Genomic DNA, 20,142 nt, shown 5'->3' with positions numbered 1-20,142 from the left:
ACAGGAAAAAAACAGTAAAGAAAAGATTCACTGGTATATTTTATCTATGGACTTAAATTGATTTTTTTTTAATGATTTAATAATTTCATATTACACATAGGCTATTACATATCTACATATCACATTTATTGGCCTATTCATACATTCATCATTACTCATGTTATCTATAATTTTATGGTAACATCTGATAACGAAGATCATGCACTATGATCAAAAGCTCCAGCACACCTGCTTAATGAACAACTTGTTTATAAATTATATTCATATTAGAGTTATTACAGCCTGTATTTTTTACAGTATGAAGGATTTTTTAAATATGTAAAATATTATTTAGGTCGACGTAATGTACATTATTTCATTCATTTCTATCATTATTTTTATGCAATTTTTAAAATGTATCTTGCAAATAAATAAAACTGAAACTTAAAACTCAAAATTCCTTGTATCGTTGCAACATTAGTTAAATCTATAACTATTTAGCCAACGTTGTGTCCAGTGTAAACCCAACTGTTTAAACACCCGGTTTCACGTGCTGTGGATCTCGTTCAGGGAGTGCGCGGCCTCCCTTTCCATCATCCTTGCGGGCTGCGTCCCGGGCGATGGCACCAGGTGGGCCGCGGCACCGCCGAACCGTGGCCTCGTTAACGCGCTGCGATAATGAGGCCGCAAAGAGGGGCCAAATAATTGCAAATAAAACTACATGATGCAGAAAATAAAAAAAGAAATTAAACAGATGCGCGTGTTTTCAGGATCATTGATTTCGTCCTTTTAAAATGCTGATATTTGCAAAAAAACATGAAACATTTCAGGGTAAGCTGCTTCCTGGCACTAATGTGTAATATAACTACAAATAATAATAATAATAATAAAGATTATAAAAATAATACAAGCAAACAATACAAATCTATTATTTTGGAAAATGAACTTCAGCTGCCTTGCTAGAACTTATAATGTAGTAGGCCTAATGGAGCATTGTAAAACATAGTAGGCTATATCAAAAATAACAGTAGACTACTGTACACCCTTTCTACAATTATTTAGGCTAGCCTAAAGAAAAAAGAGAAAATACAGAATATTTATTCTTAGCTTATACCTTAGCTTTTAAAGTCAGAGCCATTCTTAAAAAAGACAACAGTGAAAAGTTATAAATTTGTCATGCTTTAATTAAAATAATTCTTTAGAAATTCATTATTTACATCTGCAATAATATTAATAACAGTATAAGAAAAAATAGTCACAGTTCTTACCAAACATCAGAACATCAGCATGACAACAAACTAAATGTATTTGAAGCAAAACAAATGTATTTCAAGCCTTGTTGGTTTTAGTAGCCAAATCACCCCCTCCCTCATCAGTCATTCTCTGAGTAAAATTGCATCGCTTCCCCATAAGTAATTCATCATTTACAATATGTACATATTGCTAAACAGATACATTAATTGTATTTGAGGGGCATACGTGGGCATTTTGTTGTAATTGTGATTTAATGTGTCACCCTTCAGTCTATGTTCACTACAGGAAAGCTCTGAATATCTGAATTTACAGTGAAAGCAAATCACAAAATGAATTTGCAAGCAGACACAGATCAAGAAAAAGAATTAATTTGTGATGATAGGACAGGATTCACAAGTAAAAAAAAATGAACATTGTAAACAAAAGCAGGCATAGTTCAGTATAAAGAAGTTGCATATCCCTACTCACTGAATCAGTGGAGTCAAGTTGCAGATGTGCGAGAAAGAAAGTCTTTGGCCAAAAACAGCGTTAAAGAGCTCTATATACTGAAAATATGCACCTTGATGTGAGACGTCAGGCTGAGTCTCTGGAAACAGGCCCTGTGAGGAGTTCAGTGTTTGCAATGTGTAAACGTACATGAGTCAGAGTTAACCCTGGGAAATGGTATCAGTACTGACAAATAAATAACGCAGAAGTAGGTGTGGTGGACCATGAGAGGATGTTAAAAAACATGTGTTGCTGGTTTGTCAGCAGAGTCTCAAGTTCACATCCAGTTTTGACTTTCATGCCTTGGTCCGTGATCAGATGTGTCAGCTGATGTGACGTACTCCGCTCTCGGCCCGATCTGAGTCTGTCTGGTCCATCAGCACCAAGTCTGTCCATGCAGCAGGGACTAGAGGTGGTCGTAGGCAGCTGCAGACGGTGGAGCTGTGCGAGAGGCCGAGCTGTAGTAGTAGGGAGAACCTGCGGGGGGAGACACAGGAGGAAGGTGTTGATGGTTGGTGCTGGTGGTAGATCAGGCTTTCTTTATCCATCTTATCTGAGGTTTTACAGCAGATGGTTGAGCTGGACGTCTGAACAGCTTGGACTGTTTGTCCTGGAAGTGGATTGAGTCTGAATCTCTCTCTCGTGACTCTTGTGGAATCGAAAAGATAAGAGAAATGCAAGAGGGGCAGTGAAGGAGATATCCCCTAAAACTTGCCTGATGTTCCTCTGTACTCTTGAAAAAGAGCTTTAAAGCTGATTTTCACCAGTGTACTGTCAATCCATAGTCTACATTACAGCATAAGAACAAATATAGGGTGATAGTTTTTCAAATTATCTATAGTTTTTGTTTGTATAATTTTGGATCCCAGTTTTTAATTTTATCTCTGTGTATCTGGTGATGAGACAAATGCAAGTTCTTGCAATCATTACATCACTGCATCTGTCCGTCCTGATTGTTGTGAGATTTATTCTTGAAGGCTTCTCTACTGTTTACCTCATTAGTATGCCAACAAATGAATAAATGTGGATCTAAATGTAATGTTTGAACAGAGATGGGAAAGAAACGCCTTCATAGTTTCTGGAATAGCCTGTAAAAGGAGTTTAAATTGGAGTATCTGATTGTAAATTTGGTTTTGTCATTTGCCTGATTTTATATTGTTTTGTCTGCAGCTTTTTATGCTGCAGAATAGTTTCCCAACCTACAGCAGGACTTGTTGTGGACTTGTTTGGTTAAATAAAGGTTAAAATAGATAAAAAATAAGACAGTAAAACTAATATTAAAGTTGTGGAACTCAGAGTTCCAAGTAAATCCTAGTTAGCAATGCAACTAATGGTGTCCGCAGGGGGGGTATTATATGACATGTGACTGTGGGAATTTACATGCAACTTCCTAACAGCTGTACACTGTCATGACAAAGTGTTTGAATCATAAGGTCAGCAGAAGTGAGTTCTTCTTCTTCTGAGTTTACGCAGATAGTCCTGAAAACCACATCAACATCTAAACAATTTGTCTTTTATTGTGAAGGTCACGTTCATTACCATATAGTAAAACTAAATATATTCATAGATAAGCTGTTAGATGCATGAGGTTGTCGGCAGCAAACAAACATCGTCGGTGCCGTCAGTGTGTCCTGACTCACCCAGTATGCTGGAGTTGGTGAACCTCCAGGCTTCGCTGTAGGAGGTGTAGGGCGAATGGCTGTAGGACTGACCAGTGTAGTCTGCACCTGCTGCAAGGGAGAAAACAAAAACTTCATCAAACACTCACATCCTGCAGATAAAACACACCAGAACAACAAAGGAAAACATTCGTTATTAAAAGGAAAAGCTAAGTCATGGCCGAGAGCTCTGTGGAGCTGGGTTGTTTGTGTGTGTGCCAGCATCTGCTCAGCCTTAGCTCATAATTCACCAACAGTTAGTGCAGCCTGTAAACCATTAATCTGTGGTGCAGGTGGATGGCTGAGGGTAAAATCCCTTGGCCCAGTGGTGCGTGCATGCAGCTAGCCCTCTGCACCCTCTTTCCTCAACACTCGGCCCCTTGCATCGTTCAGCCTCTGCCCTCCTCCTCCTCTCCGTCCTACACTTCCTGCTTTCAAGCACTCCTCTTTCTTTCTTTTCTCTTTTTTTAACATTCCAATATCTAATTGGTAATTATGTTGGTTGGAATGAATCCCTGAGCTCCCCAACTCCACCTCCTCCTCCTCCTGTCCTAACCCCCCCTCCCCACCCTCCCCTTTCACTCAGTAATTGTGTATCAACGCTTCCTCACAGCGAGCCCACCAGAAAAATAATAAATCAGACCCTCTCATTTCGCGCTTCGGAGGGCAGACTTCAAATAAAAAAGGTACATCACACACACACACATGCACGCACACGCTCTCTCTCTCTCTTTCTCTCTCTCTCTCTATCTGGTCGTATGCAGGCATCTTGACATAGACACACATACACGGAAACCCACACAAACACACACACACACACACACACACACACACACAAAACACACCACAAAGACCGCCTCCTCTTCGTTCATACCCAGACTTTACGCCCCCTCCGCCCACCCTTGCATCTCCCTCCCGGGCCCCCTGGTTCCCATGGCAATGTGTGGTCAGAGGTGTCTGGGTGGGTGGGGGTGGTGGGTGGGCAGCAGGGCGGAACCCCTAGCCTGTTCCCTGTACCCCCTGGGCCCATGTGCACCCGCACACACACACACACCCACACACACAGACAGACACACAGTTCACCACCCTGGCACGGCTACTCATTAACTCAGCCTGTCTCCCTGTTAATCTACAAGCTTCCATCACAGCCCTCTCTTACTCTTTATTCCTTTTCTTCCTGCCTTCATCCCCCTCCTTCACTCTCTCTCTACCTGTTTGACTCATTCATTCACTTTGAATTTTTATTTTATTCTTAATTCTTCATTTGACTCAGATATTTTTGGTCATATATGTGTCTCTTACCTGCTACCATGCCAGTGATGGCAGAGGTGGAGTATCCTGTCTGGGCAGGGGAGGGGATGTGAGGTGGGTAACCTGGCAGGGTGGAGCTCACCATGTCACGCCCTGTAAACACACACCAAAACACACACCTTCAAAGTCAATATGGAAGCTCAAGTCATTATTTTACATTTGTTACAGCTATGCTTTAGTTTTTTTTTTAGTAATTTTAGGTTTAGGTTTTTAGGTTATATTTTGCCTCAGAGTAAAATACACTGAATTGGAGCTGAAACAATGAATCGATTAACAGATTAGTTGATCTTCAGACTATTAATTGCAGCAATTTCAATAAAGGGTTATTATTTAAGTTCATTTTTATAAAGAAGGATTCAAAAAATTAATTGGTTTTAGCCTCTCAGATGTGAGTAGTTGCTGGTCTCCTTTATCTTCTATTGTAGAAAATTTTCACTATTATTCATAGACCAGATGATTAATTGAAAAATTCATCAAATAAAAAGCAGAGTAATCAATAATGAAAATAATCATTTGTCTTGCAGACAAAAATGCAAATACCTTTGTTATGATTATGAACATGAACAAGATGGATGCCTGCATTACCTGAGATGACAGACTGACCGCTGAACTGCCCATACACTGGTGCATGATGGGAGAATGAGTTGAATGCATTGGGGAAATGGTTGGAGCTGCAGCTGCTGCTACTGACAGAAACAGGTTTCTGCAGCGCCTGCAGCTCCATGAACGCCAGGTTGGATGCTGCCAGGTTTGGGGAGGGGCTTGTGCTGGTCACTTCTGGGGACATTTCCTGTTTTAGACAGAGCGGCAGTGGCTGTAGGGGCTCTGAGGTGGTGGCAGCCAGTGTGCAGTGACGGGGGCGGGTTGGTGAGAAAATGAAAACAAATGGTGCACATGAGTGGAAGTACAAAAAAAATTAACTGAGTGACATGTCAAAAACAAACAGTGAGTGGTTTCAGGATTGTGTAACAGCCTACAAGATGCTGATGCTAAGAGTTAGCATGTTGAAGACTGTGCTTGACAGGAGTCAAAAGGCGTCATCATCTAACATGGAGAGTCTCACCAGTCACCATGGTGTAGCTCTGGTGTGCTGACAGATTCCGTCCAATGGTGGAGCTGGATGTTGAGAGGCTGGTCTTGGCCTCGTCCAGGCTGCCATTGATGAGGGAAAGTGGGTACAAAGTCTGGGGATGACGAACAGGGATTAGCTATTGGAGGAAAGTGGAAGGAGCAAATGTGCATTTGTGCAAGTGAAAAATCAATGGCAGATTCTTTTTTTTTAATTTCCAGTTTTAAATAGTAGTTAAACCAGCCTAAAATGTTAATAAAATAAGAAAACAAAACTAAATAATGCATATATTTAATCCGTTGTCTTTCCAGTTACCAGTGTTTCACTGTATATTGAACATTAGTTATTTGCTGTGTGCTGCTACCTGCTCTGTCTTGCTGCTGGAAGCTGAGCTGAATGAGTCCGGTGGGTAGGGGTGACGCTCAAACCCGCAGTCCAGATGTTGCGAGGCTGCTGAGAAATTATCCACTCTCATCTGTTTTCTCGGGACGCCCCCGCTGCCCTGAGAGTCCACGCTGTGCCGACAACTGTCCTGATCACCTGTGAGAGACCGAGGGGGACAGAGGAGAAATTCCTTAGGCAGGATTCTGGCCTCAAAAATGTATTTATTTGAATTGTTTAATTAGTAAATGTTCGAAGAATCTCTATTATTTAACCGTTTAACTTGAAAGCTCATACTAACATGTATTCAAACATAATGTGGTTCACTTTCAGGCCAGTGGCCGAAACAAAAGAAGAAAGGGTGTCATGTTTTTGTAGAAAAGGATCATCTTTTTATGTATGTAAATTGCCTTTAAGGGGTGGTATTTTGAACTGAACCCAACTGAAGCAACACTTTATAGCTCTGTTTGAGGCCTCTTGGCCTGTTCTCACTTGTGACAGAGAAAGTTGACCTTAACGGGAATTATAAAGGTCAAATAAGTGATTAAATAGTGAGTGATAGGTGTTTTTCAGCTTTCAAAGACATTATATTTTAGAGTGAATGACTACATGCAGGATGTCAAAGTCCTAAACTAAAGTAAACATTAACCTGAAATAAGTTGCAGGATGTAAGTGCTTGTATTTGGAAATTACTACAGTGAAATTTGCTTTACAGCCGAATTTGCCTCTGTTTTCTCGTGTTGGTGGGAACAGTAACAGCCTCTTCCATCTTTCATGTTGATATATATCTGATCGGTCCCACGCGCCACCACAACAAAACAAATTTGCACCGACATGCTGTCTCATTCGTTTGATCTAATTCTTACTGTCATCGTGGCTCCTCTTGCCCTCGGCGCTGGGATGGGGGATACCCAACAAGCCGCTGATGGAGTAGGTGGAGCCCAGGGAGTCCGACTGAGGAGATTCAGGAGGGGTGACAGCTGAACTGGGGACTGAGGGCGAGAGGAAAAACAAAAACAGACAGATTTGAGACAGAGAGCGGAAATAATGTGGTACATCTCAGCGGTCTTGTTACCACAGGGTCACAAGCCTAATCCTACAGAACAATGAGCCCACTCTTTAACCTTAATCCTTCAGCATTACATTATAATGCTTGTAGATATGGATGATGATACACAGCCTTCGCCATGCTTGTGTTTGTGAATGGTGCAGGCTTACTTATGGTATGTCCTGGACTCAGGCCTTTTCCATCCAGAGGCAGATTGAACGGTTGTTGGACCTTTGTTCGGATTATTCTGAAACAAAAAACATTTAACATTACCTTTAAATGTTTTGTTTGGTGGGAGCATTGCCATAATGATAGCATATTAGTGATGATGGTAGATGGATAAGGGGAAGTTTGGGACTATTAGAGTTTTCTCTTGTGCCTTCAAGTAACACATAGCCTTGATTTACTGAAACATCTTTGATGGGAAGATGCTGATTTCTTAACCCCAATCCTGTACTTCTTCTCACTCATCCACCTTTCCTTAAACACCCTGACTGCTCAGCCACAGCGCCTCTAACCTGATTACATTCATAATTCAGTTTGTCACCTGTTAATGGAGCTCACGCTGGGCACTGTGTCGCCGTCACACACTCCCTCTGCCAGCAGCCGGTCTCTGATTTCCCACGCGAACATGGTGGGGTTCTGCCTCTTGTACTCTGCAATCTTCTCCACGACTTTTGGGGTGGCCACCTTGGGCTTGGAGCCACCAATCACACCAGGCTTGATGCTGCCTGTCTCATAGTAGCTGAAAGAAATGAGGGCGATAGGGACTTATACATTGAAGTAAAGGAAGTAAAGGATTTCAGTCACTGCTTTAGGTGTTAAAGACCAATGTGTCCTTGATGAGTAAACAGACTTTCAGAGGTCAAAGGACACAAACAGGCGGATCAACAGTAACAGGAAGTTGAGTAAGATGCTTGTCGGTGTACTTACCGACCCAGGATCTTGCTGACGCAGCCGTGGCTGACTCGGAGCTGCCTCGAGATGTCACAGGGCCGAACCCCCTGGTGGGCCATGTCCACAATGCGTTGCCGGATCACCTCCGGAAGTGGACGTCCATTAACAAACATTCCACCTAGTTGGTTAAGACCCCCATGACCTGGGGGAAGAGGGGGGATGAACACTCATAAATGTCATGGAACCTGAGACCTGAGACATGCCAACATCACCGCACTGCAACTAGGGAGGTCATACACACCTGGACACACACACGCACAGATACTGAGATATAAATACTCCTTCACTGCTCAAACAAACACACTCATCTCAGATGTGAGGACATTCACACAGAACCTCTGTCTATGACAAATGCACATTTCAGTCTTTGACTAACTTAATGTTACAGGCAGAAAAAAAAGTAGCTGTCCAAAAACAGAGCAAAAAAGCTTGGGAAATGTGACATTATTATAATGAACTATTGTTGTAGAATCCTGCATCTTATTTGACATTTTATTTGGCTTAAAGTAAAGTAACTAAAATGTACAGAAGAGAATTATTCACAACAGAATCAGGATGTTCTTTCTGAAAACCGACGAGCCACATTGAATCTTTCAAAATGATCTTCATGAACTCTTTAACAAGCAGAGGGTTACAGTTTGTTTTAGAGTAAGTTTTACATTTAAACAGGAGGACACAGGACAAGAGGACAGCAGTGAAAAGAAAGAAACCGTCACTGCAGAGAGCAAAGTAAGATAAGATAGATAAAATAAGAACTTCCTATAATGAAAAAGTCAATCAAATAAAATCAAATAAAAAATAAAACAATCAGGTTGTGATATTATGCCCCTATTTAACTTACTACCTACAAACAGCAAACCCCAAACTTTTAGACTGATGATTGTTTGATTACTTACAGGCTCTTTAGCTTGTTATGAATATAAACACCAACAGGCTTACTCTCTTAATTCTTATTGATAAGCAACTAATTTGTTGTGAGAGTTGAACCATGAGGCTCAGTTAGCTTCACTGAAGGTGACTGATTGTTTTTTGTGCTCAGAGATTAAAGGAAAACATGTCGTTTATTTAAGAAAACAGTTATTTTGGATTTGCATTATTTAAACACACTTATAAACAGAGACATAAAGCTGTGAAGCTGAAATGAATTTAAATTATTAAAAATACATGCACTCACTTGTTTGAAGTACACTGTATTAACCCTTTTTATATAAAACACATAAATAAAGTTTATTGTTATTATTATTCAATTCAATAAACTTTATTTGTCCCCAGGGAGACAATTTAAAGGGCACTATTATTATTATCATTATTATTATTATTAATATTATTATTATTATTATCTTTTCTGAGGAATATGTCAGCATGGGACATTGCAATTTTTTATTTCTGTACATAGAGTAAATATGTTTTTTTTTACAATTAAAAAGAGTTTTTAAAAAGTTACTTTGGTAAAATATATGCAATATAATACCAAAACATTTTAGATATGTCCGATCACTATCATTTATTACATTTTAATGCATATGCCTAGCATAATTTGTTATCTCTAATGTCGTGTCGTTTTGACATTAGTGTATGCATTAAACGGATGTTGAAAATATTGTGAGATCAGAGTATAACTGCAAAAAAGAAATGATTAAAAAAACCGACATTGTCAATATATTTTTTCGTCATTAATGTAAAATGTGTAAAAAGGACAGAGGACCTGCTCGCCTCAACTCCTGCTCCCGGAGAATAACAACTGGTGTCCCGGTAAACACCGACAGACAAAGCGCCCGCCGCGTCGTGCCAGCGGCCTCCACTATGTTCTCTATAGACTGCACGGTGGTGACTCTGCAAGAACACCATTGCTTTTAATTTAACCCATTGAGCCACGTCTTCCTCTCAGCCTTTTCCCAGCTTTCATTTCCACATCAAACAGCGGCCGGACGAAGCCGAGGGAGGGAGGGAGGGAGAGAGGGAGGGAGGGAGGAGAGAGGGGAGGAAAAGAAGGGGAGCCTCTATTAACGCTGCCACCGGAGTGTGGAAAAAAATCTCCCCGCCAAGCTTCATCAACCTGCAGGATATTAAAGCGGAGAAGCCGAGGGGGAGAAAGGAGGGGGTGGGGGGTGGTGGGTCACAGACACGCGCACAGAAACCGCGTGCACACCGAAAAACAAAGCAGATAGATAGGTAGATGGAGTGGAAGTGGCTCTGACCAGGGGAGAATTGTTGTTAAGTGTCATCCAATTAACTTCCTCAATATCCTGCACAACAACCAGAGGTAAATATCAATTCACCCCTTCAGGAATTACAATGTGAAGATGAGACTCTGTGTGTGCCACTGTATATTCCTCAATAGAGATTTTCAATGTTTCACAGCTAATATGTGGCTTAATGTGAATGATCTGCCTTTGGAGCAGCCATTATAGTGATACAGCCAAATACCGTTCATAACCAACAAAACTTTGTTTTGAAGTGGAGGGCCCAAGTATGTCAGGCCAGCTTTATGTTTAGAAAATGATGCATGGGGTACAGACATGGGTTTGATTGTTTACATGTAAACATCATGTAGCATAAACAAAGAGCTGGAACAAGCTGATACCCAATATGGTAACACTTTACTTTAAGTCCCCACCTAGCCTTCAAAGGCAGTATACAAACATTTAATACATGGTTTATGACACACTATAATGTAGTTCTAGTTTTAAAAGTTTATTATTTGTCAAGAATTATAACCTCTGCTACTTAGATATATACTGTTACAAATGTGTTTCACCACATTGTCATTTACATCTATTTATATACCAGCCTCCACTTACAGGTGCCCACACTGACAAATAGGCTATGTTAACATTTAATTCTACTTACAACCACATTATAAGCCATTTATTAAATGTTTATAAACAGCTTATAAATGCTAACTTCAAGCTACATAATGTAAATCAAAAGGGAAATCCTGATGTTAAGTAGTTATTAATATGAAGGCAGATTACAATTCTCATATAGCAAAAACATGCAGCGGTTTAAAAAACAAGACTTGTTTTTAGATCCTGTTAATGTCAGGGAATGTCAGACATGTTAAAGGAAAAACGGTTCTGGAAGCACAGGATTCTGAGAAGACGGGTCCAGCTTGTGTTGTGTATTTACCTCTTCCAGTGTGGTTGGACATATCCCTGAGTTTTTGGTCCTTGCTCCACCAGCCGAACGTGATGCTCGCCTCCACGCTGTCCCAGTTAAAGTGTTTTTACTCCTAGTCCTGCCCCGTCTGGCATGAGTGTGCTCCTGAGTGCACCGCCGATCACACGCTGCGGGAGGACACAGGGGTATATGAAACTGGCTGTTTGTCTTATGTGAAGCCTCTGAGCTCATACAGAGCAAATACTCAGCTGGTGTTCTCCACGGCACTCTGGGTGTCTTCATTAATGTCTACAGAGATGCTGGGCATTGCCTTCAAATTACTGCCTTAAATGAGCCAGGCTGTGGACAGCGCAAGGCCCAGTTGCAAAGCATTAAAAATACTTTTTTAAAACTCCTTTAACTTTAAGACTGTGTAGAAGTCCATGTATCTATATATTTGTTTAAAAATACTGTAATTTAACAATCTGTATTTTTAAAACAAAGACTTTCTTCCCCTTCAGTCAACCCAGATGGCTGCTCCTCTTACACATAAAATTTCCCTTCATTAAGCGCTTTGTAATTAGGATTGACTGGCCTCATTAATCACTTTATAATTGTTATAACCAGGAGTGTATATCATTTTGGCCCTTGAATAGCAAAACTGAGGAGTGATAAATGTATTATGATGTAACCTAGTTTTGATCTAAGCGGAGAAAGTAAAGCAATCATAGTTGGGGTGAGAGTTTGAGGAGAGAGAATCACTCTTCTGAACTGTGTTTCTTATTAGTGAACAAAATTACTATTAAACAAAACCTGACATTAACCCTAATTTAAAAAAGAAAACATCAGCTATCACTACAAGGCTAAATTAAAGGATTTTTTTAAAGATCAGGTGGCTACTCCATGTTGGATTTGTTGAACAGAATAGACATTGAAAAGAAAAAGAAAGAGGACTTAAGGATTTAAGAGATGTGACAAATTATTAGCATCTTCACTCTTAACTAAAAGATGTTACGTCTGTTGTAAATGTAGTGAATGCAGTTGTTATTGCCCATATAAGCCTTGATTACAGGCTTCATCTGCTCAGCTGCTGCTGCTGCACACTTCTCCACCTGAAGAATGAACTGTGTGTTTTATAGGACTCCACGTAGCTCACAGTAACAAGAGCAAAACATTATGTGATATATCAATAAAAGGAAACAGTGACACCATCTTAATGAATGCACAGATGCTGGAAATGTACATTGAGGTCAACTGTTGGCATAATATATGATGATTAGTTTTTAAAACACAAGTGAAAAAGAATCACCCTGTTGATTTGAGTGTGTGTAACTGCTTAATGCTAAAATTTAAAGTGTCATTTAAGTGTGTCAGGTGCTGTTATGTCCTGCTGGGTGACACTTAAAAATAAACCAAATAATCAGCAGACTGTCACAGACTGTTAGATGTGATGATTGACAACACAAGTTAAGGTGCAGTGTTTGGTTTGATTCAAACTTATTTTGGTTTGTCGCTAATAACATTTAGACTGTGATAAGATTAGGAATAAGGCCTACTGTGCTGTTGCCAGGTTTAATTAAGTTTTGTCTTTTGATGCTTGTGTGAGGATTAACCTATTTGGCATCAATACATTTATTGAAAAGCACATTTGAAAATGCAGTATAACTTAAAATGTAATCTAAACTTTACATTTGTGTAATCTAAAAGTTTTTCTTTCTTTTTTTTAGTAGGCCTATATCATGACTGTTTGTATGTTGTGATGTGAAAAACTCTCCAAAATCCTGAATATTTTAATTTCAAACTTTGGCTTACCTCTAAATCATATGATACAAAAATAAAAATCATATTTTAAAAAATTCCACATTTTAAATGTGAATAAAATAATTTTACTTCTTAATTAGCTGTAACACAATTATATAATTATCCTGATAACATAACAATATAACTGAGTAATTAATAAATCACTAATCGATTGAGTTATCAATTAATCACACAGAACTGACTGAAAAACTGAAAACAAAGAAATTTCTTACATTTCCATGATTTTGAAATTGAACAATGTGGCTCTGAGTATAATATAATTAAGCCTTTTAATATGAATACTTGTATATAACTACTGTTTTAACTTTTACTTACTGATATTAATTGTCCGTATATAGTTAACATGAAGATATGAACATTTAATACCTGCAGGATTTTTCCACTTGGCCTCGGTGTTGCAGAAATTTTAAATGTATTTTTTCATCAGGTCATCACGTGACTTTTTGCATTTTAAATCACGGTTTATGTCTATCTTGTTTTTTCTGTTTTCCATTTAACGGTTTCTGTTTAATTCTAAACGTGAATTGTTCAACTTAAGCTGTACATTGTTTATAGCCTGTCGCTCACAGTCGACCCTCACGCATTTTTTATTAAAGAACGAGACTAATGGTTTGCGCATGGTTACAAGGTGTTGTGATTTTCGCATTAAAGGAATGTAGTGATTTAGAGAGTTAAACTGCATTAGATGAGAGGAAATAAATATTGTAGTAGGACTACATTAAAACTACAGCCTATAAACTCTTATACTGGGCCAAGCATATATATGCATGCATGTTTATTGTTTATCTACAGCCTCGGATTCACTTCTGAAAATTCAGTTTAATTTAACATTCAGGTACTTTTTCGCAATGATGACTGTCACCATGAGGAGAACGTGGACGATTATTTTTGTTCTACAACAAACTTTACGCTTATCTGGACCTGGCTCATATCTTTACATCGTAATTATAATTATAAAAATCTGGTCTCATTAATAATGCCTCATTATCTACCTATCACCAGACGGAACCACATTGAGCAGGCAGCGCTGTCTGCTGCGTGTTTTTTGGATTATTTAAGTCTCTGGTTCAGATCGCTCTCTTCAGATCTGCGGATTACGAGGCCATCACAATCAGACATCATGTAACTCAGCTAGATTTCAGCGAGCACTTTAAATGAGAGCCTACCTTTCTCCGATGGAGCTCCAAATAAAAACGTCCCCCAGCAGATATTGTGATATTATCCAAATGGTGGGACTCTGGTGGTGTAACGCGGCGTGCGTCCGAGCTGTTGTGTTGTGTTGTGTGTGTGCGCAGCCGACACTCAGCCAGGTTTTATCCAACCGGGGTTGCGCAGAGGATGGAGCCCCGCAGCCATTGGAGGAGGAGGTAGAGAGAAAGGAGGAGGTGTGGTTTTATGGAAAGGAGAGGAGCAACCCCCCATCCACCCCTCCAGGATGACTGACCCTGTGTTTTGATGGCACTGAGCGACTGTACGGAAACACTTGTCACGGAGACGGCTTGTTTCCCATTCACCTCCAGCGACAGCCCCGCTTTGATTAGACCGTGTACTGCAATGTGGCACCGCTTCCGACGGTCCGAGCGCCGTTTACACACACGATTTAGTGCTTGATTTGCTGCGATCCGTCACAGGTTCCCCCTGACAGGTAGACTAACACCTGACTGAGAGGCGGTCCCGCAATTTGGTCTCTTAATTCCAATACATGTTTACTGAGCACTCGTTGTGCAAATAGAGGAAAATGAAATAAAATCACCAAAGGAGCAAAATCAGTCTTTGGTCCAAACTTGCTCAGGAAACTTTTCAAAGTTTGTCAAACTGATTCAGATTTTAACCTTCAGTTCTAAAGTCACATAAATCCAGATTAGTATGATCAATATCATATCATTATAATAGCCTATAAAATTGCTAAACTGTTGTGAATACATCCAAGGGGGTATTTAAATCTCTATCCGTGTATGTTCACATCTGTCTTGCTCAAATAAAACATCTGGAATCATGAAATAACTATATATCTCAAGTCATGTGACAGAGTGGTCCAGAGAAGTATCTTTTTGTAAAGTTTGGACCAACCTTTCTTCTATTTATTTCCTAATAATATTTTAATTGTGTGGCCTTAAAACTATATTATTATTATTATCATTATTATTATTATTATTATATAACATCACATTTGGTGGAATCTGTCGTGTCTCCTCTTGCTCTTTTCTGTCAATTCATCTTTTAAATCGAGTCTTTCTGCCTCTATTGGTCAGATAAAGAGTAATAAAATCAAAATAAACACAAACTCGTTTACAACATGCACATGCCACAATGGAATAAGTAAAAATGGTAAAATCTAGAAGAAACAGAAATCGCAGAACTTCTCTGCTCAGTTCGTAGCTGCCTCTGGATGCTGCAGTTTATTTCTCAGCCTGAAAAACTTGCACGTATGTCTGTGCTGAGCTGTGAGTGACTGCATTAGACAATATTCCTGTGCTGCGTTTTTTTTTTTTTTTTTTTTTTTTTTTTTGCTTGGATGAAAAAGACATGAAGCCTCTGGGAAGCGCAGTGAGTTGACTCAAGTTGACTTCTAAACCAGGCCCTGCATATACGCGTGATGTCACACCAGGGTGCCAGGACCCCCCTTAGTTAAAACGCTGTTAATGTTGTTCTCACAAACCTGTAAAACAAACTCAACACCTCTAATGACACTCATCCATGGCACCATGTCCCCTGTCTGATTTATCCAGCCATATGGAGCTTCTTTTTTTTTTTTTTTTTTTTAAAGGGAAACTGATCTATGGGAGAAACCAGACAAAACTTAAATGAATTGCTTCACTTGGTGTAACTATAGATCTGAAAAAATTTAAAAATAAAATAGTTTATAGACATGTATTTAGTTTCAGGACAGGTTTTCAACCAGAAAATGGAAGAAAAATGCGGATCTGAGCAACTTCATTCCTTATCTGGTCAGTTTGTGATTGAAGTCTTTTATTCCTCGTCTTTTAAAAGCTCTGACTCGACATCAGTGCCGCTGCAGAACAATGGGACGAGTGTTTTGAAATAAATAACACCGTCAAGAGACTAAAGGGAATCATAACATCAGCTGGAAACAGAGACAGTCCTCTGTAAAGTGACCAGAGCGCAGAGAAAATGACAAAGTGCCTGGAGGGAGAGGTGGCAGAAGAGAAGAGAGAGAGGTTACAGAGAGTTTAACAAGGGATTAAAACTCATAGATTGGTATCTATCACGATGATACTGTGAATTAAAATGGCTCGTAATTACACGGGTCCACTCGCCAAGGGGCAGAATTCATACACGCCCTAAATCCGGCCTCTCATAGCGCATAAAGCGGGATATTAAGAAAATATCCAAAAGTAATGATGTGAAGCTGCAACTGTGAGATGTGAAGCATCTCCATATTAACCCCCGAATAGGTTTTTCTTTTCGTTTTTCATGTGGCTTGTCAAGTAGGATGCTGACAAATATCATTTGAGCTCAGTTACAACAGTTGATCATTGTAGTTTAGTGGGAGACAAAATTCTCGATCTCACCTGCGTCAATTCGCTGCTGACACCAACAGAGAGAAGAGAGGAGGTAAAGTGAGGATCATAACGTAGATCACCTTGAACACACACACAAAGAGAAAGAGAGGAATCCAAGAAGACAAAGACATATTGTCGTTAAATTATTGCCATTCTGAACTTTATAATCATTTAAAATCGTCCTTTTCACTTGGAAAAAGTCTGTTGTCAAAAAAAAAAGAAAAAAAAAATGTTGGCCATGGCCTATACTACTGTCCTCATTTAAAACTAAATCTGGTAGGCTATATAGTGAAAAGACAATTGACAGTTTAATGGAACAGCTGACGGTTTAATGACACAAATTATGAGGTTATTTGTCCTATTAAACAGTTTTTTTTGTTTTTTTTTAATGTTTTAATGTATGTCCACAGGCCTACTCCTGAGAGATGTGGTAGACTATAGAAAGGAGTTGAATAACCAATAAAATGCTTCAGTGATGCTGACAAGGTGCAACTTGATCAACAAAACCCGGAAGATAATTAAGAATACATAAAGTAGAAAAAAAATTTGATAAAATATCATTTGCATGCTGGTTGACATATTTAATAAATTGAATTTTGATGCAGAATTATCCAACACTAGGCTAGCAGACAAGAGATGCAACCCTCGTGAATAAAAGATTCATTAAACACACTTTAGCATCTATAAAACCATATACTGTAGTCATAAGCAACTAGAAGTGTTTATTAACGTATTTGTTAACAACTATATAAGCCTTGAGTGGAGGCTGCTGTATAAGCAGATGATGAATTCAGTAATAAAGTTATGATTCTAGACAAGCACAAATACAGTAGCAGGACACTTGAAATGTTACTCACCCTTTGGCAGACTGCGTGTAGCCTTGAACACACTTCTTCAAGCCCTGGCCCACTTGCAGTTTTTATCCCCAAATCTGCAGACCCATCATTTTTCTTCTCGTGTATATGCTGCAGATTTTAACTGTATATACTCTGTAAACTGCAGCTACATAGAGTAAAAAAGGTGAAAACTGCTTAGTTAAAGTGTCGAAACAAATTCTCATTTTAAGCTTCCCCTTCACTTTACAGCAACTGTGATTTGGTCGTAGCTTATGATCTAATATTACATGTTTAGGTGTTTTTTTCTTATCGGGTGTGTCTTGTTTACTGCTGTTTCTCCGGATTTACTTCTCGCAGCAAAGTTTGTGTCCACGTAAAAAAAAAAAAAAAAAAAAAAAAAAAAGCAGCGTAACCTGCGGCGACAGAGGTGAGGGTAAAAGGTCAGAGCAAACACTTCCGACTGCAGCGATAAGAGGAAAACACGCACAACTACTTTGCTGTTTATCACCTAGTTTTTGGGATATTTTCAACGTGACTGACACAGGAGCTGCCTGATGCCAATACAGCACAAACATAAAGTGGAAAGGATTCGGTTTTCCAGATATAAAGTCCATTGCTTTCAGCTCATAGGCTATAAACGAGGATCTTCATTTTAATCGGTACGGGCTATTTCTGCATGGAGGGCAGGGGTATTATAGCAGAAACCTTATTAAACTTTGCTCAAAATAAAACATCACAGAGAATAGTTTACAAGTAGGATAATAATATGAAAAGTACATAAAGAATATGGGCTAAATAAAGTCAGAAAACGTCACACCAAAGAGCGCACATGATATTGGAGGTATATGACTGTGAGACCTATGAAGATGAATTAGAAACGCAGTGAGTGACTCCACACCAAACTCTCAAAGAACTTTACAACATTTTCAACTAAAAATATATGTTTATCAGCAGCTGTGAGCAGCTCGGCCTCCCCCCATCTTTCATCCCTCACTCGCAACTGTGCAGAGGTGTGACTGTCCATGTCTGACTCGCAGTGTGCGCGCTCCCGCAGTGATGCATCACTCACCGCCCGCTCCGCTGCGCGCTCCCGCAAGAAAAGATGAATGCTTCCCGGGGAAAAGCACCCACTTAATGACAACTTTTATAAATCTGGCCGAGCGAGCATGCACGCACGTCTCTTTGTGGCCAGCCAGTCGAGGTGAGGCAGGTAATTAGGTCATAATAGCTGGAGAAACACCTCAGTATTGATGATCCCATTAGGGTGATGATTTTCCCAGTGAACAAGTTGCTGAAACCGACGTTTTCTACCCTGGTCTTGGTTAAGAGGGTTTCCTGCACTGATATTTACATGGACAATAATTACATTTTATGCAATATATACAAGGTGAATGAGAGTCAGGATTGATATTTATTCATTCAAATTTCCCTTTTCTGTTTTTAGCCTTTGTTTGTAATTTAAATAAAACATTTGAAATTTTGTTAAGGGCCTTCTGAGGACCACAGAAAGTCCTCAGGTGTCCCAGTATGTCACTGGGGGGTCTGGGACACAACATAGTGAAGTCCACAACAGCACATATTTGATATGAGGAGTTTTGTTTCACAGTTTGCCAAGAAAGCAGTATAGACATCTGAATATAGCAGTGGTTTACAGCGTTGCCTATATGTTGCCATATGGGATCCAGTCATGTTTAGGTTCTGAGCCCCACTTCCTCGCTGTTACTGTCATGATGCATGTGTTGCCAATAGCTTTTCAGCTTTCCCTCCCTCATCCTTTTCTCTCCAACCAGCCTTTACCATCTGTTTTGGCTCCCCTCCATTCTGTCCTCTCATCTTTTTCTCCTCATCTTCCTGTGTTTTGTGCACTGTCCACCCTCCCTCCAGCTTTGTCTGTCTTAGTCCAGCCCCGTCCATTGTTCCCCCTGTGCCTCCCATTTCCGCTTTGGTGTTGCCCTCTGACCCCACACTCTGTCCTCCCCCTGTCCCTCCTGCTGATGCCCCCACCCCACCCTGCCCGGGACCCCAAATCTTCTTGTTCTTCTCTTGACTGCTCTCCCTTTAAGTTTTTTTTGGAGGGGGGGGTGGCTAATAACTGTTGCCAGCAAGCTCCACACAAAATCCCAGTGTGATTGCTATTGTGAGGCCTACAATGGCATACAGGCTGTAATGGCCATTAGCAACAGAAGGGCCTGGTCTGTGAGCAGCGTTTAGTTGTGTTTAGCCCGCATGAAACTTGGAAGGGTGGTCTGATGCGAACTCTACTAACCTTCAGTTGATCAGCCACAAGTTTTTCATCTGCTCCGTCTCAGTGTCTGTTGGTCCATCGCCAACTCTCTTCCTCACTTCACGTGGTAAAAGTGGAAGAATTGACCAAAATGTGCAGTCGTCACCTTAATGATTTCCATGAATGAATTCAGCGTGGGTGATACAGGCCACAAACACACACACGCACCCCCATCGACACACACTAGTAATTGCAGGAGACTTTGAGGATCAGAGCGACTGGTGAACCTTGTCTTCATGCCTGTCAGTCAGAAGTGGTTTCCACGGAGACGGGCATCACAAAGTTGGCAATTGGCTGTAATGTTGTGAGGGATGTGGAGCCGAGTGTCCTCATGGGAACTCAGGTGCACCTCCTGCAAGCAGAGAGATGGGTAACAGATTTAATCAGATGAACAGGAGCCTCATTATCCACAGAGCAGTTTGTAGCTGTAATGCA

At 40.1% G+C, this 20,142-nt stretch overlaps 1 protein-coding gene across 6 annotated transcripts; it reads right to left on the bottom strand.

Moving 5' to 3' along the window:
- Nucleotides 1-1,145: 1,145 nt before the first annotated feature.
- pax8 (paired box 8) lies at nucleotides 1,146-14,329 on the bottom strand. 6 transcript variants are annotated; one of them, XM_022769994.1, is made up of 12 exons: nucleotides 14,230-14,329; nucleotides 11,273-11,430; nucleotides 8,120-8,285; nucleotides 7,734-7,931; nucleotides 7,357-7,433; nucleotides 7,005-7,130; nucleotides 6,122-6,297; nucleotides 5,752-5,896; nucleotides 5,274-5,513; nucleotides 4,680-4,781; nucleotides 3,360-3,449; nucleotides 1,146-2,196 (listed from the first exon to the last, which is right to left on the bottom strand). In XM_022769994.1, exons 2-12 carry the CDS (start codon nucleotides 11,292-11,294, stop codon nucleotides 2,126-2,128), a joined length of 1,413 nt encoding a protein of 470 aa, XP_022625715.1. In that variant the 5' UTR covers nucleotides 11,295-11,430; nucleotides 14,230-14,329; the 3' UTR covers nucleotides 1,146-2,125. The 6 variants fall into 6 exon arrangements, with proteins under 6 accessions (XP_022625715.1, XP_022625717.1, XP_022625718.1 ...); XM_022769996.1 differs by having other exon boundaries at nucleotides 3,360-3,446; XM_022769997.1 differs by having other exon boundaries at nucleotides 5,752-5,872.
- Nucleotides 14,330-20,142: the final 5,813 nt, after the last annotated feature.

Source organism: Seriola dumerili, unplaced genomic scaffold (genome assembly GCF_002260705.1).
Source record: "Seriola dumerili isolate Sdu_G_001 unplaced genomic scaffold, Sdu_1.0 BDQW01008603.1, whole genome shotgun sequence".
NCBI lineage: Eukaryota > Metazoa > Chordata > Actinopteri > Carangiformes > Carangidae > Seriola > Seriola dumerili.
The sequence above is the reverse complement of the archived record's forward strand: the minus strand, read 5'-3'. Positions and strand labels throughout refer to the sequence as shown.

What these genes read in the sequence shown, in the direction of transcription:
- pax8 (XM_022769994.1), bottom strand. Translation starts at nt 11,294, where the DNA reads ATGTCCAACCACACTGGAAGAG. An exon ending in GAGTCCAGGACATACCATAA is followed by an intron (nt 7,131 to 7,356) that starts GTAAGCCTGCAC and finishes TCTCGCCCTCAG; the next exon opens with TCCCCAGTTCAGCTGTCACC. An exon ending in CATCACTGGCATGGTAGCAG is followed by an intron (nt 3,450 to 4,679) that starts GTAAGAGACACA and finishes TCTCCCTTGCAG; the next exon opens with CAGGTGCAGACTACACTGGT.